This window comes from Geospiza fortis, unplaced genomic scaffold, assembly GCF_000277835.1.
Source record: "Geospiza fortis unplaced genomic scaffold, GeoFor_1.0 scaffold206, whole genome shotgun sequence".
Classification (NCBI taxonomy): domain Eukaryota; kingdom Metazoa; phylum Chordata; class Aves; order Passeriformes; family Thraupidae; genus Geospiza; species Geospiza fortis.
Window position 1 is genome coordinate 1,587,712 of NW_005054311.1, and position 14,914 is coordinate 1,602,625.

Genomic DNA, 14,914 nt, shown 5'->3' on the forward strand with positions numbered 1-14,914 from the left:
GTTCCTTGGTTCTGTGCATATGACACTCTAAAGACTCTGCAAGAATGGTGTTAACAGATGTGTGATATTCATCTGCAGAATTCAGAACCTGAGGTCAAAGGCAAAGAGTGTTCATCTACTAGCAAAAGAATAAGGAATTTTTGAAGTCAGATTTATTTTATTCCTTTTGTGCTGAAATATCCTTTGGCCAATCCGGTATCTACTGTTATTAAGAAGGAAACAGATTCTGTCTGTGGAACTTTGTCTCACACTGTGAAATGTGTCAGTACCATTACCCAATATAAAAATCTGGACTTACTGAGCTGCAGTGTTTTCTCATATAAAACAATCGGTTCCACTAAAGTAATCAAGTCTTGTAGGACTTACTCTTGTAAAACTTGTATTGTGGCATTCAGAGGAAATTAAGGCAGTCCTGTAACTACAAAAAGGAACTTAATTTTTTTTTCAGAGCAGCTACTTACTCTTTTGTAATTTAATTGGAGAATATTTTGTGAAGTGTAAGTATGCAGTAAAGGAGGGCCAACAATAACTGGGACATCTCTGAAGTCAATCTACAAAGGAATTTCAGGTGAACCCTTCTCTGAAAGAAACAGCTTTTTTAGCTCTTAAGAAAGTAAGCAGGCCAACCCAAGTGCACATGGTGGACAGTAGGACACTTTCTGAGCATAGTGGTAGTTTAGCAGGGTTCAGATGCTGCCCAAAGCATGGCTGATAAGCGCATCTCAGCAAATGGGGAAGCACCAGAGCATGAGCATGGAATGAGGCCAGTGCGGCCCCAGTTGCAGAGCCAAAGGAGCCATGATACAGGAACTGGGGTTGGAGGACAAAAAATGAACATTCTGACTGCATGAAGAAAGAGCCAATTCAGTCTGCATCTGTTCTTACCAACACAAAGGATGGGAGGAAAAGATTGGAGTGGGAGTGGGGAGGGATAAAGAGTCCCTGCAGAATTCAGAGGAAGAGGAATCCTGTGCTGGAGTAACTGAAGGGAGATAACAGCCAAGACTTTAGGCAATGCCTGAACAATTGACCAAGAGGTCTTGGGCAGACAGACATTTTCAGACTTACTGTATGCATCCACAAGAGACACCCAGCGTATCTATCTCACACCTCCAAGTGGAAGGCAGAGAAAATAGATAGGGATGTGGCTGGCTAAACAATTAGCCTAACAGGGGATTAGATGTGAGCCCAGAGGGATATTTCTTCTCTCTGAGGGCTTATAGGACTGTAGGGTTTAAGTTCTTATCAGCAGGTTACAGCATCTTGTGTCTGCTTCAAAGTTGATTTATACTTGAGTATTAAAGGAAATGTCCATATCCCTCTACCACATTATAAGTTCTCAGACTTGCTTTTCAGAAAGGATCAGCTTATAAAGGTATCATGCTTCTTCACATCTCAGGCACACCTTCTTTGCTGTTGATGCTTTTTGATTTGACCAGGCTTGCTTTCCTGATTCTTTGCAGTCTCCACTAGCAAGAAGTCTGAAGACAGGGGATGGAGCCTGGTCTGTTATTCTCTTGCCACCTGTGAGGTTGCACTTAGAGTAGTGTTTCATCTGATTTGAAAATGGACCCAGTAGGTGAGAGACTGAAAGTTTGAGTTCATTTCAAATAGGCCACTACCAAGCATTCAATGAGAATTGTATTTTTTAACATCTTTAGAAGTTCTCACTAATATCAATGCAGTGGATTACATGATGGAAATGCAAATGATAGACACATGTCTAGCTTGCTGGCTTTGTTCTCTTGATAGTGTTTCCTGGCAGATTTGATTTTTGTACTGTTTCTTAAGGAAACTGCTGCTGGACTTAGCTCACTATTTTCAAGTGATTTTGGCTATAAGTGGATTGTTTGATATTATCCCTAGAGAGAGAGAGAGAGAGAGGCTGTCAAAATGAGTGTCAACATATCCTTGTTTTGTTCCAGTACTTGGATTTTTTTTATTCCTGGAACTCAAAAGAGCAGACTATGTCAGTATAGTGCTCTTTACTCTTTGTTAGGTATTAGATATTGCTACGTTGCTGCGCATTTCTGGTATATGTGAAATATTTCTTGTTAGAAGAATATCTGGAATTCTTTTGAACATTCAAAATTTTTCAAGCATTTCTTACATCTCCTCTGACTTTTTTCTATTGGATCTTCAGTGTGGCTTCATCATGACAAAGTTGCAGTAAGCTTTAGGAGTCCTAGCCATGTTTTAATCAGCTTCTTTCTCCATCTGAGCTGCTGGAGTTGACTTTTTTGGTTGTTGCATGACAGTTGGCTTGGTTGTTGGGTTTTTTAGAGATAAATATCTAAAATTTATATGAATTTATGATTATTCATGGATGAATTGGTGACATTTGTATATATGGACTATTGAACCACAGCAAGCCGAGAATCTTTCTTACTAAAGTACCCCATTAGTTCCAGGAACTCCTGGAGAATTCCTAAACTTTCATCTCAGTCATATTCAAATCTTGGCTTGAGTTTTAAATGTTCTCATTCTATACCTACACACTGACAGCTGTGGTGAGTAACACATCACTGGGATTTGCAGCATCTGCCAACTTCTTGACAGCCCTCTGTAATTTTCACTCTCTCCTAGGCAGTGTCCAGGATACAGTCATAGGTAAGGTACATTTAGAGAAATGAGGCATGAGCAGAGGTGCTTGCATATCTAGTATTAGACATTTAGGTGCTCTCAATGGAGAAGAATGTGATCTTCATTATTTTGGCTTATATTTACTTAGGATAAATCTACTTACCTGCTTACTAGAGGACTGAAATATTTGGATTTCATTCCAGTATTTCAGTGTGATTTTTTTTTCCTTCAAAGGTTCATGTTGTACCTGAAGAAATTCTCATTGTATTTTGTGTAATCCAAAGACAATGAGAAGTCCAGAAGACTCTTTTGCAATATTGTAATGAAAAATAGTTAACAGAGGGACAAAACAAGTATGACTTGGTCATTATAGTTCGGCCACCCACAAGATGGAATACATAGGGAGGGATATACAGAGGGAATTCAGGAAGTATGCAGAGCTAACATGCATGTTCATTTTTGCCACACTTTGCATGGCCATTTCAGGTTTCAGAGAACTGTGAGCTTCTTGATGTGAATATGTGTGGATGCTCTTCATTTTCTTTGCAGCATGCAGAGAATATTTGCATGTGAAAATCTGCTGTTACTGCTAAAAACCCTAAAGGTGAATGAATTATTTTAACTGGGAAAACAGGGAAGAAGAAGCCAAGTGTACTATCAACAGTGTTTTCTGTGTGCCAACTGATAGAAAAGCTCATTGTGTGCCATGTGCCAACCAACTGGAAACTAAATATGTGCCATATGCCAGGCAGTTGGAAACTTTGCTTAATTTTGATGTGGCTATTCTGAAGTAAATGTGAAACAACATATGGTTTTTGTCAGCCAAATGTGTGACAGTGCCATTTCAAGACTGTGCCATTCAAGTGTGTTATTAAAACTAATATTTGTATTTTTTTTTTGTTGAAATGTTCCTCATCAGGTGAAAAAAGAACTCTTCCAGAACCCAAAGAAAATTCAACCAAAAGCCACAATCACCCTCCTTTTTGTTTGTTTTTTTTTTTTAATCTCTTCTTTCCTGGCTCTGTCTAGGCACTGAGTTGTCAATGCTCAGGTGAGATGCCCATTTTCTGCTTGTTCGTTCAAATCCTTGTGCAAGTCCAACGTGCAGCTGTGGAAGTATGTGTAAAAACAGTGGGCTGGCTCCAGACAGCCAGTGAGGGGGCCTGCCAGGCCACTCTCACCTGCAATGCTGTCGTCGCACAACATCCATCAGTCTGTTGCTCCTAATGTTCCTAAGCACGCTGTGGGCTTGCGTTTTATTTTCTTTCCATAAGGCACTTGTACAACTCTCACGTCGCTCTCATTTGGAAGGGTGAACCTGAGACGGCTCTGTTGTTAAGTGAATCTCTTTCTCCCATTGTTCTCTCCACCAGTGAGTGCCAGTGAACCCGAACCAGAGACAGAGACAGAACCAGAACCAGAACCAGAGCAGGAGGCTGAGGCTGAGGCCAAGCAGGGAACGGAGACACCCAAGGAAATAGAGGCTGCAGAGGTGGGACCAGAGAGTGAGGTGGAGCAAGGACCAGAGAGAGAGCCAGAAGAAAGTGCAATACTCAGTGAAAAGGAGAGGCAGAATGAGGAAGTGAATGAAAAAGACAACTGTTCTGCATCCAGTATATCCTCAGCAAGCAGCACTTTAGAGAGGGAAGAGAGAGAGGACAAGTTAACCAGTGACAATGAAACTGGTAAAGTGAAGCTTTTTCAATAATGAAGGGTTTCTGGTGGAAAAAAAGGTGTTAAATTAGCAGCTCTGATATTGTATTAATTAGCTAACAAACCCTTTGCACCTATCTAAGACTTTCTTCACCATGGCCAAATCTTGTCTACTCTCTGCTTGGACTTCCAGACTTTCTCTGCTTGGACTTCCAGATTTTATTTGGGTTACTAGGTTTGAGGGACAGTAGGGCCTTGATGAAATGAAGTTTCATTTGATTTAATTTTCTTCCCCTAAGATTAATATATTAATTACTGAATCAGCATGTTTCAGAGACTTAGTTTCATTTGATCCAAATGTGTGACAGTGCCATTTCAAGACTGTGCCATTCAAGTGTGTTATTAAAACTAATATTTGTATTTTTTTTTGTTGAAATGTTCCTCATCAGGTGAAAAAAGAACTCTTCCAGAACCCAAAGAAAATTCAACCAAAAGCCACAATCACCCTCCTTTTTGTTTGTTTTTTTTTTTTAATCTCTTCTTTCCTGGCTCTGTCTAGGCACTGAGTTGTCAATGCTCAGGTGAGATGCCCATTTTCTGCTTGTTCGTTCAAATCCTTGTGCAAGTCCAACGTGCAGCTGTGGAAGTATGTGTAAAAACAGTGGGCTGGCTCCAGACAGCCAGTGAGGGGGCCTGCCAGGCCACTCTCACCTGCAATGCTGTCGTCGCACAACATCCATCAGTCTGTTGCTCCTAATGTTCCTAAGCACGCTGTGGGCTTGCGTTTTATTTTCTTTCCATAAGGCACTTGTACAACTCTCACGTCGCTCTCATTTGGAAGGGTGAACCTGAGACGGCTCTGTTGTTAAGTGAATCTCTTTCTCCCATTGTTCTCTCCACCAGTGAGTGCCAGTGAACCCGAACCAGAGACAGAGACAGAACCAGAACCAGAACCAGAGCAGGAGGCTGAGGCTGAGGCCAAGCAGGGAACGGAGACACCCAAGGAAATAGAGGCTGCAGAGGTGGGACCAGAGAGTGAGGTGGAGCAAGGACCAGAGAGAGAGCCAGAAGAAAGTGCAATACTCAGTGAAAAGGAGAGGCAGAATGAGGAAGTGAATGAAAAAGACAACTGTTCTGCATCCAGTATATCCTCAGCAAGCAGCACTTTAGAGAGGGAAGAGAGAGAGGACAAGTTAACCAGTGACAATGAAACTGGTAAAGTGAAGCTTTTTCAATAATGAAGGGTTTCTGGTGGAAAAAAAGGTGTTAAATTAGCAGCTCTGATATTGTATTAATTAGCTAACAAACCCTTTGCACCTATCTAAGACTTTCTTCACCATGGCCAAATCTTGTCTACTCTCTGCTTGGACTTCCAGACTTTCTCTGCTTGGACTTCCAGATTTTATTTGGGTTACTAGGTTTGAGGGACAGTAGGGCCTTGATGAAATGAAGTTTCATTTGATTTAATTTTCTTCCCCTAAGATTAATATATTAATTACTGAATCAGCATGTTTCAGAGACTTAGTTTCATTTGATTTGAGATCATCGTCTTTCCCTAAGATTAATATATTAAGTACTGAATCAGCATGTGCAGAGACTTGGATCTCTAGCTTCTGGAGAACTTATTTGGGTTTTCTGTACATAAGTAAGTGAGACAAAGGGCTGTGCTGGCATGATTCATCATGAAGTTCCAGATATTTTTTCTCATCATTTTAGTGGAAAAGGAAGAGTAGTGAGGGCTGAGATGCTTGTTCCTTCCCTTCAGTATTTCTATCTTGGACAGGCTTCAGACATCAGAGATAGATACATAGGAGCTGCTGAAGATAGCTCTGGGCTATCTTTAGCTCATGTGGAGGAGGCACATGAAATACACCTTGTCTGGAAAAGACCAGTTTCATGGTGCTGAGGGATTCTAGTGAAATAGGCCACCAGGTACCAGCCTGGAAAGGCTCAGCCTGGGAAACACCTTAAGTACCAAGTTTCTGCCCAGAGAGATAATGATTTCAGCCCAGGCATGGAGGGAATAAAAGGCAGATTTTGACTTTGTTGATTACTCTTTTCCATTTTTTATAGGGAGGTAAAGAATTGTAATGTAATTAGGGCATTTGATTCCCAAGTTTTCTTTGGTCTGAACCATGGAATTGTCCTATATTTTCTAAATTCTAGGTAAGAAAATGAGATGTGCTTCACAGTGTGAAATAATCCTGCTCTGTCCTGAAAGAAGAGGGTAGTTCTGAATCCCAACAATTACCTCACAAACATAAACTGTCAGATTGAATTGTTCAAGTTTAAATCTGTCACTTTTTTTCTGGGAAGCATTACATGAATTTTATCCTAAATTTAGAGCTAATTTCTTTTCAGTCAGCACCAAGATTGAGTTACCTAGAATGCTATTGTACTCATAAAGAATGTAGATGGATATATCTGTAGGAAAGGCTAGGGAAGGACACAAATGAAGGATGTTGCTACACTGTGGTATAGTCCAAGATATGCCAAGTGCAAAAAAGAACAGTTGCAAGTCTTTTCTTATTACCTTGTCTATTACCGACCTGTTACCACTCTAATTTAAAGTCCTTATGTACTTTTGTTAAAAGCTAAGAAATGTATTCTTACTAAAATCAACATCTTAAAATTGTCCTGCACAAAGATTTATTTAGTACTGATGTATAGGAGGACTCATGTAGTGAGTTGTTTGCTCTCTAGTAGGTGAGGACCTCTGGAAAGCAAACGAGCACTTCCTCAGTTTTGACACTCCCAAGAAGCATTTTGCCATTTATGAGATGGTCCATTGCTTCTGCCCAGGTGCACTGAGGACAAAGGCTTGCCCTTGGTGCAAGCTTCTTCATTACCCATCCTGCCAAATTTGGCTTTCCAACAAGTCTTGTTTCTCCAATGGTATTTCAAAGCTTTACCTGTGGAGAGGAGAGCAGAAGAGGCCACCAAGGTAGCAAGAGTCTTCACAGATATGATCTTTGATCAGCTTGGACAGTTGGGGTGGAATTGGAGAATGCAAATTAGAGATTGTGTCTGGGCAAATTCTGATGAGTAGTTTTGCAAAGGCATTAAACACTGGAGGATCCCATTGGGTGAAACTGAGAGGGGGCAGATCATGTGGGGTTTGTGGGACAGATCTTGGGAGCCATCTTCAACATCTTTGAAGAAAAGGCTTGGAGTAGGGGGAAATCCTCTGAGAGGGCACAGCTGGGTAGAATCTATGGTGTGGGGAAGGAGTTGTCTAGTGATGTTGTCTAATGAAGCTACCTCAGAAAGAAATCAAAGAAACTGCCTCAGGTGGACAAGTATTGGTAAGAAAACAATCCCATGGATCAAGTCTGAGGAAAAATGAGCAGATAATGGAAGCAGTCAGTCCACCAGCAGGAAAGCAGGTCGTATCCATTTCTGAAAAAAACTCTTTCTTTTGTGTGGGGTTAAACCTCTGGACTGATTTTAAAACACAGTTTAGAGCTTGATCTAAATAGAGGCAGGAGTTACTGCTGTCTATATACTTTGTGGTGCAAGGCCCTACATTTTAATGCGTTCTTTTAAGGGAGGGGAGGCTGGGAGTTGTGGGGCTCTGGATGTAGATCTCACCAAGAGAACATGTTCTCAGAGCACAGGACTAGATGTTGTGGTAAGAAAGAAACTCCATTCACAGAGAAAGCTGTAAAAGATACTTAAAACCCCAAGGTATTGAAAAAGGTGGCAGCATAAGTGAAGAAACCAAGATAAAATGAGAGTTTAAGAAAAATGGCAACCTACAGGTATAAAATAAAATCTTTAACCACGAGGCCCCCCAAAAAAGGCAGGCTAGCAATCAAAGTAAAATGATGAAATAAAAGAAGTAGAGTTTATGAAAAATGTGTAAGGACTATGGGGAACAGAAGGAATTCCATACAGGAAATACAGTAAGTGTGAAGAATTATCATTGTTTAATCACTTCATCTGATGCCCACTGGAAAAAGGAACACCATAATTGTTAGACCCATTATCCACATTGGTTAGTAGTATTAAATTTGGGGAAATGGAGTCACAGAGACGCTTACATCATATATTTTTCAAGTTTGACCACTATAATTTGTTATTTATGGTGCTGTCTCAGACATGGTATTTTGCTTATTTTTGGTGAGAAAGCAGTAGTCAGAAAGATGAAGCTTCATTACAGTGAAATGTTAAATGATTGTAATGTGGGAAGGCCAGTAGTCTTTCAACACTGACATATAACAGGGAGGTTAACAGTAGTTGATGAGCAGCTTGTTCAAAATTATTTTATAGAGGTTCTCATATCATAAACAACTTTTAAAATCTTGCTTATGCTTGCACTCTTTGCCCTGAGAATTGCCCTGAGAGCTATACCCTTGGTATGCAGCCTACTTTGGAATTCCAATAGTCTGTGTTGTGAAGATGGCCCAGGTACCAAGCCAGGTTCTGAGGGTCTGAAAGCTGCCCTTCCCTAGCCAGCAGAGTGGAAGAAGGAGAAGTAAACAAGTACAGGTCAGCCTTGGCATCAGGCAAGGAAGATCTCTTTCATATGATAATATTTTCCTGAGGTTGTTCCAGTACATGGCCAGGTGAAGAATATGATGATAACCTGCTTTGTGTCATTGTCATGATATTTAAGCCCCATTCTGAAATACCAAAGGTTATAAGAATTTATGTGTTGTATAAAATGAGCTGAGGTAGTAAGTACAAAATGAAACCTGACAGATTTCAAGAGAAACCTGAGCATTCAAATCTTGAAAGTTATATAATCCCTACCAAACTACATGTTATTCTCTAGTCCCCTTCCTTTTTTGAGAATTACTCTGAACCCATCAAGATCAGGCCATATCAGCGCTGTATCTTATTTCAAATTTTTCACAGTAACTGTTTCCCTAGTTTAAGAGTAGTTGTACATGCATTCCTCGCATAGTTTTTTTTTTGTTGGCTGAAGAGTGTTCTTGGTGCTCTGACTTCCTTCCCTTGACTCTTCTCATCTCTCTGTGTGTGATTGCAGGTCCATGGTCACAGACCATTCAGGATGCTGGTGTGAATGAGCAGTGCAGCAACATCCTCAACAACAAGCGGTTTATGCTGGACATGTTGTATGCGCATAACAAAAAGCCCAAAGATGAAGAGGAGAAGGAGCTGGAGGCGAAGGAGGAAAAGAAGGAGACGGAGGAAAACGAGGAGTCACTCACTAGCCTAGCCAGCAGGATCTCTATTCTTCAGGCCACAAAGCAGGCCAAAGATGAAAGTGTCAAAAAGATGGAGATCGGAAATCTGGACAACCAAGGCAGTGTGAAAGCCTTTGCAGAAAAATTTAACAGTGGTGAGCTGGCTAAGGGGACAGCAGTACCTGAAGATGAAATCAGTGAACAGGTCCCCGAGAAAACACCAGCACAGACAAAGAAGGAATCTGATTACATCTGGGATCAGCTCATGGCTAATCCTCGAGAACTTAAAATCAAGGACATGGATTTTACAGACTTGGGGGAGGAGGATGATGTAGATGTGTTGGACATGGATATGGGTCCTGGGGACTCCCTTGCTCCCCCTCCTCCACCTCCACCTTCTTTTCTGGGTTTGCCTCCTCCACCACCTCCCCCCTTGTTTGGATGTCCGCCTCCACCACCGCCCTCTGGTAATTTATTGGCTCCTCCTCCACTGTTCAGCACTCCTCAGGGTTTAGGGTCACCCCAGGTTTCTAGGGGTCAGCCAGCATTTATAAAGAAGAAGAAAACCATCCGTCTGTTTTGGAATGAGGTACGGCCATTTGAGTGGCAGTGTAAAAACAACAAACGCTGCAGAGAATTCCTGTGGTCGAAACTGGAACCCATTAAGGTAGACACTTCCAAACTGGAGCATCTCTTTGAGTCTAAATCCAAAGAACTGCCTGTCACAAAGGTACAGCTTGTATTCAGTTTGCTATTTTTCTGCTATTGTATTGGTATTCATTCTGAATTAGATCTAGGTGATTTATGTTGTTTATATCAAACCAGTGGAAATTACTGGATGTGTTTCTAGCTTGGCCTATGACAGAAGATATTCCATGGCCTGACGCTAGAGATGAGCCTGGGGTGGTGTATGTGCCAAGTTGCCCTCCTGTCTCAGGTCTTCCAGTTGTGGGATATCACTCCAGGTGGCAAATACCTACAAATTTTACATTAGATTGTCCATAGCTGAGTGCCAGACGAGATACTGGAATCTGAAATATTTTCTGTTGCACTCGTAAAAAGGTCACAGCGTGGTGATTCATATCTGTGTATTTGACAGTTCTTCACTTGGTAATATTTTCCTAATCATTGTGTGGAAAGGTTAGAATATCAGACTGGATCTGCTGCAAAGAGTACACATGTGCTTTGTTCTGAAGGATGGAATTATTAACTGGACCATGTTTACAGCTGAACTCTGCAGGGGTGTTGGGTTTTTGTTTTATACTGGTGAACAGGCCTATTTAAAATCTTTAATTTATACAATGTGGCACTTTTGGGATAGAAGCTGGCACAGGAAATACCTCCGTAGCTAGGATTCCCTCTTCCTTAGTATTGTTATAAAATAAACTCACAAAGGCTCATGACATGGCTGTTTAACATTAGAATCAACAAAAAAAGGAAGCTTTTAATAGTTACACTTAAGAGGAACTTGAAGTAGCATTAAAAAATTTATTAGCCTGAACAATAGTTTTTCATGGCTACATAAACTCTTTTTCTTCTAAGCAGTATAATTGGAATCTGGATGTCTCACAGTAAAGGTTCTCTGTGTCACTTGCCCAGTTTATTAAGTCAAAATTTTCTAATAGTCATTCTTGATCATCTTGACAAAGTGGAAACATTGGAATTTCTATAATCAAGCTCCCAAGTATCTAGTGTGCAACAGATACATAAAGAGATGGCTCATGTAGGTCCTGCCATCACTGCTCTTAGCTGAATTTCTTTGTAACACAGATGCACGCAAATCTGAAACGTATGGTGTAGCACCTTTAACAACACATCCAGCTGATTGTTCATCTGGCAATGCTGAGATTAATTTCTCTCTCTGATTCCTTTTCTGCTGAGGAAGGAATGCTGGTGACACCGTGGCGTGCTATTCCTCATCTCTCTCCCCGTAAATAGAAATCTGACACAGATGGTTCATAGATGGAAGGAATGAGAGCATTTTCTTAGATCCATAAAATATTTAATTCCTTGAATTGAATGTGGAATGATAACATATTTGCCATTTCCAAAATTTAGCTTTGTGCTAAGTGCCAGCATTGTAATGGAGTACTCTGGCTGATTCCTAATTTTTTATTCTTACATGAAATTTTGATAAAATTTTAAGTTGTTGGAGTTATGACTTGTTTACTTTTCCAGTCAATCATTGTGCATGTTCCCAAACTACCCTTGGCCATTTTCCCTCCCTCACACTTGCTTCTCAAACCTGCCTGATGCTTTGGCAGAGCTTTTGGCTTCTGGCTGAAGATGAGTGAGCAGGTTTCTTTGAAATTAGTGCAAGTCTGAGGAATGATTTAGGTGCTTTCCCCTTGGCTACCAATAACTGCTCTCTGCATGAGACATTGTACTTTTGGCTCTCTTTCCACCCTGTCCCATAACACAGACATAGAAGTCTCATTGTCTCATTGCAGAGAAAACAATGGGGACTGAGAAGTACCATAGTAGAGCTCTGTGCAAGCTTTTGAAACTCCTGCCTGATTTTCGTGAACACCAGCAAATCTTCCAGAGCAGGAGATGGTCCGTAGATGAAGTGAGAGTGGGAATAATTAGGCAGACCACCGAATCTGTAAAAGACTTGAGGTTTGGTACAAAGATTACACTCAAATTAGGATAGGTCTTGATTTTTCCAGACTGCTTGGTTTATTTCCAGAGAGCACATTCCCCGTTGTGTCTAGTTTCTCCTGTCCAATGGCTGCAATCCAAAACAGGTTTATGCTATAATATCGTAAAGTCTGACTCACAGCTCAGTTGGTTCAGCCGAAAAAAGAGAGTGCAGAGCAACAAATCAGAAGTCAAATCTCTAGATTTCATATTAAGAGATGGAAGTAGGTGCACAGAAAAGGAACAGTTCAGAAGGATGAGAGGAAAAGTAAAGTCAGGATGCATAAAGGGGGAGCTTGGCTCTATGTTGTGCTTATGCTCTCTCATACAGCTGTAACCAATTTTACTCCAGTTTCTAATCCTTCACTGTGATTTCCACAACACACAGCTATAAACAGCTACTTCCTGGCTCATGAGAAGTTTTTCATTAAACACAATAGACTGTAATAAAATAAAGTGGATTTAAAATTGTGGGATATAATACAGGATTTTGGGGGCTGGGACTGCGAGAGGAGATTCTTGATTTTAGGAAAACTTATGCCATACTGAGAAACTTGCACATTGATATTATTTAGTGAAGCACCTTTAGTTGCAGATGGTTTATTTTTTAGAATAGAGCACCCAACATTATATTTGCCAATAGAAGGAGTGATCAGGTATCCCCTCCAAAGCAGTGTAGTATTTCCTTCCTTCTCACTCCACTGAACAAAGCAGATATTTTGGCAAATTACTTCAAAGTGTTTACTTTTCTGTGAAGAGAAGTGAAAACATGCAGACACTCCTCAGTCAAATGCTGTTGTTCAGCCCTTTTACCATCCACTTGGTTTTGCATGAAAGTATTATTTTGCTGATTCATGTATACCCTGTGGGATATAGTGATCCATCATGTGCCCACAGACATAAAAATTAGTAGGAGAGAAAAAGGAAGGAATCTGTTTTCATGTACACATGCTTAGACACATATTCCTTTTGAAAGGATTTGTTGCAATTTCAGTGAATGCCAAGACAAGTCATAAATGTGGACCGGAATTTCTGAAAAAGATTGCATACAGATATCCTGGAAAAAGTCAGTGGCAGCTGAGCGATTCCATTTTACATCTCTTGTACTAAATCCTTGCTAATTGAGATAGAAATAAAATAAAATTAAAAAAAAAAAAACTAAAAGTCATCTCACTATTGAGGTAGATTTTTGTGCACTACTGATGCAGACTTTTACAACTTTAAAGGCAGAAGATATTTCTAAATTGATACTAATAAAATAATTGTTTATTTATATGACCACTTGAAAAGTTATTTAATTTTTTCTACTTCCCATATTAATTAAAGCAAAGAGGCATATTTAAGACTATGTTTTCATCACACTGCAAATCACTTTCTGTGGGATGGTAATGGGTTTTAAATAATCCATCTGGACTACCCAGTCTTCAACAGAAGCAAGAGAATGTGGCCAGTTAGGTTTTGTAAAGTGTCTTATAAACACTATAATTGTTAATACATTGCAGAAGTGTTTGTTTCCTAAAGATTATACTAGCTGGTATGCTTGTATTTTATAATTACTTTGTAATTACACATAATAATATAGTATATATAATATTCAGAAGTTCAGGGATTACACTTCAGACTGACACATTAAAATATAAAATCAAGTGCACTAGTTCACTGTTCCCTCAAGCATTTTAACTCACTCTCTGTTAATGAATTTATAATGCACAGATTGAAGTCACCAAATATTGTAGTAGAAATTAGTAGTTGTAGCTTATTTTACAGTCAGACACTTCCACTGTGCAATTTCACTGCAGACAAAAAGCAATTCTTTTCCTAGTGGTAAGGTAGTAAAGTTCATAGTCGTAAAATCTTTCTCTTTTCTTCATCCTTTTATTTATTTGGAAAGGATTTCTTTGGAACTCAGACATCATCCCAGGAATGGATTTAAAATCTCTTCAGCCCCTGTTTTTGAAAAGGGTTACCAGTTCTAGCTGTGGAAAATACCTGCATGCACTCATGCCCTGTGCAGCTGATCTGTCTTCCACAACTCATTGCTCAGGAGTGTGTGCACTGTAGGGATCGCAGTGATCCCAGCTGTGAGCGTCCTGTGTCCCCCAAATGAAAATGTCTCTTTTGTCAGACTTGGGAGCCTAAAAACAGAGCTGAAGATTTGAGACTTACTTACCCATACCACATGTGGGAAGCCTAAATTTAACTCCTTTCCTTTTCTCTTCTGCATAAATTCTTTGGAGCTGTGTAATTCTGTGCTCCAAAGGACAAGGTAAAAAGTATGGTTTTAAAAAGGCTTAGTGCAATACAAACTCAAGAGGAAGCAGTCTCTTGTGAACCCACTTTGGTCTTAATGTGGTCTTGGCCACTAACTGTAGTCCTGAGAATGTGATTAGTGGTTCAGGAAGTTAAAGTTACTGCATTAAAGGAGGAGCTGCATCTCACATCCTTCAGGTAGCTCCCCAAGGAAAAGATAAGACTATTTTTTAAAAAAGGGGAAAATTCAGGAAGGCTTTGGGGATACTTTTAAGCTGTTAAGAAGAGATCAGTTCTGACAGAACTGATAAAAAAAATCAAAAGTTATCTTTGCTCTCCTTAAATTTATTCTGTTTACTGCAAAATTGTTGTTTCTGTTTAAGTTTAAAAAAACAACCTTCCTATTACTTTTTCCGATCATACACATGCGGTATTCCCTAATTCCTGTAAACAGCACCTGCCTTGAGTCCTATGTGCGCACAAAAGTTGCATCCTACCATGTTAGTTGTTCTGGAATGATGAAAGGTCTGTGGTATCATATAGGTGCTGGGCAGGCTGCAGGAATCAAGGTGGGCAAACCTCTTCCTGTGTGAGCAAGGTTCTGGGCTGTGCCAGAAGAAGGTATCTTTTTAATG

General features: G+C 40.1%; 1 protein-coding gene across 1 annotated transcript in view; it reads left to right on the forward strand.

Moving 5' to 3' along the window:
- Positions 1–14,914, forward strand: part of FHOD3 (formin homology 2 domain containing 3) — a 334,937-nt gene that overhangs the window by 264,993 nt on the left and 55,030 nt on the right. The window contains exons 18-19 of the mRNA XM_031055632.1: positions 3,957–4,268; positions 9,230–10,119. Coding sequence (XP_030911492.1) covers positions 3,957–4,268; positions 9,230–10,119 — 1,202 coding nt within the window. The remainder of the gene's footprint in view (positions 1–3,956; positions 4,269–9,229; positions 10,120–14,914) is intronic.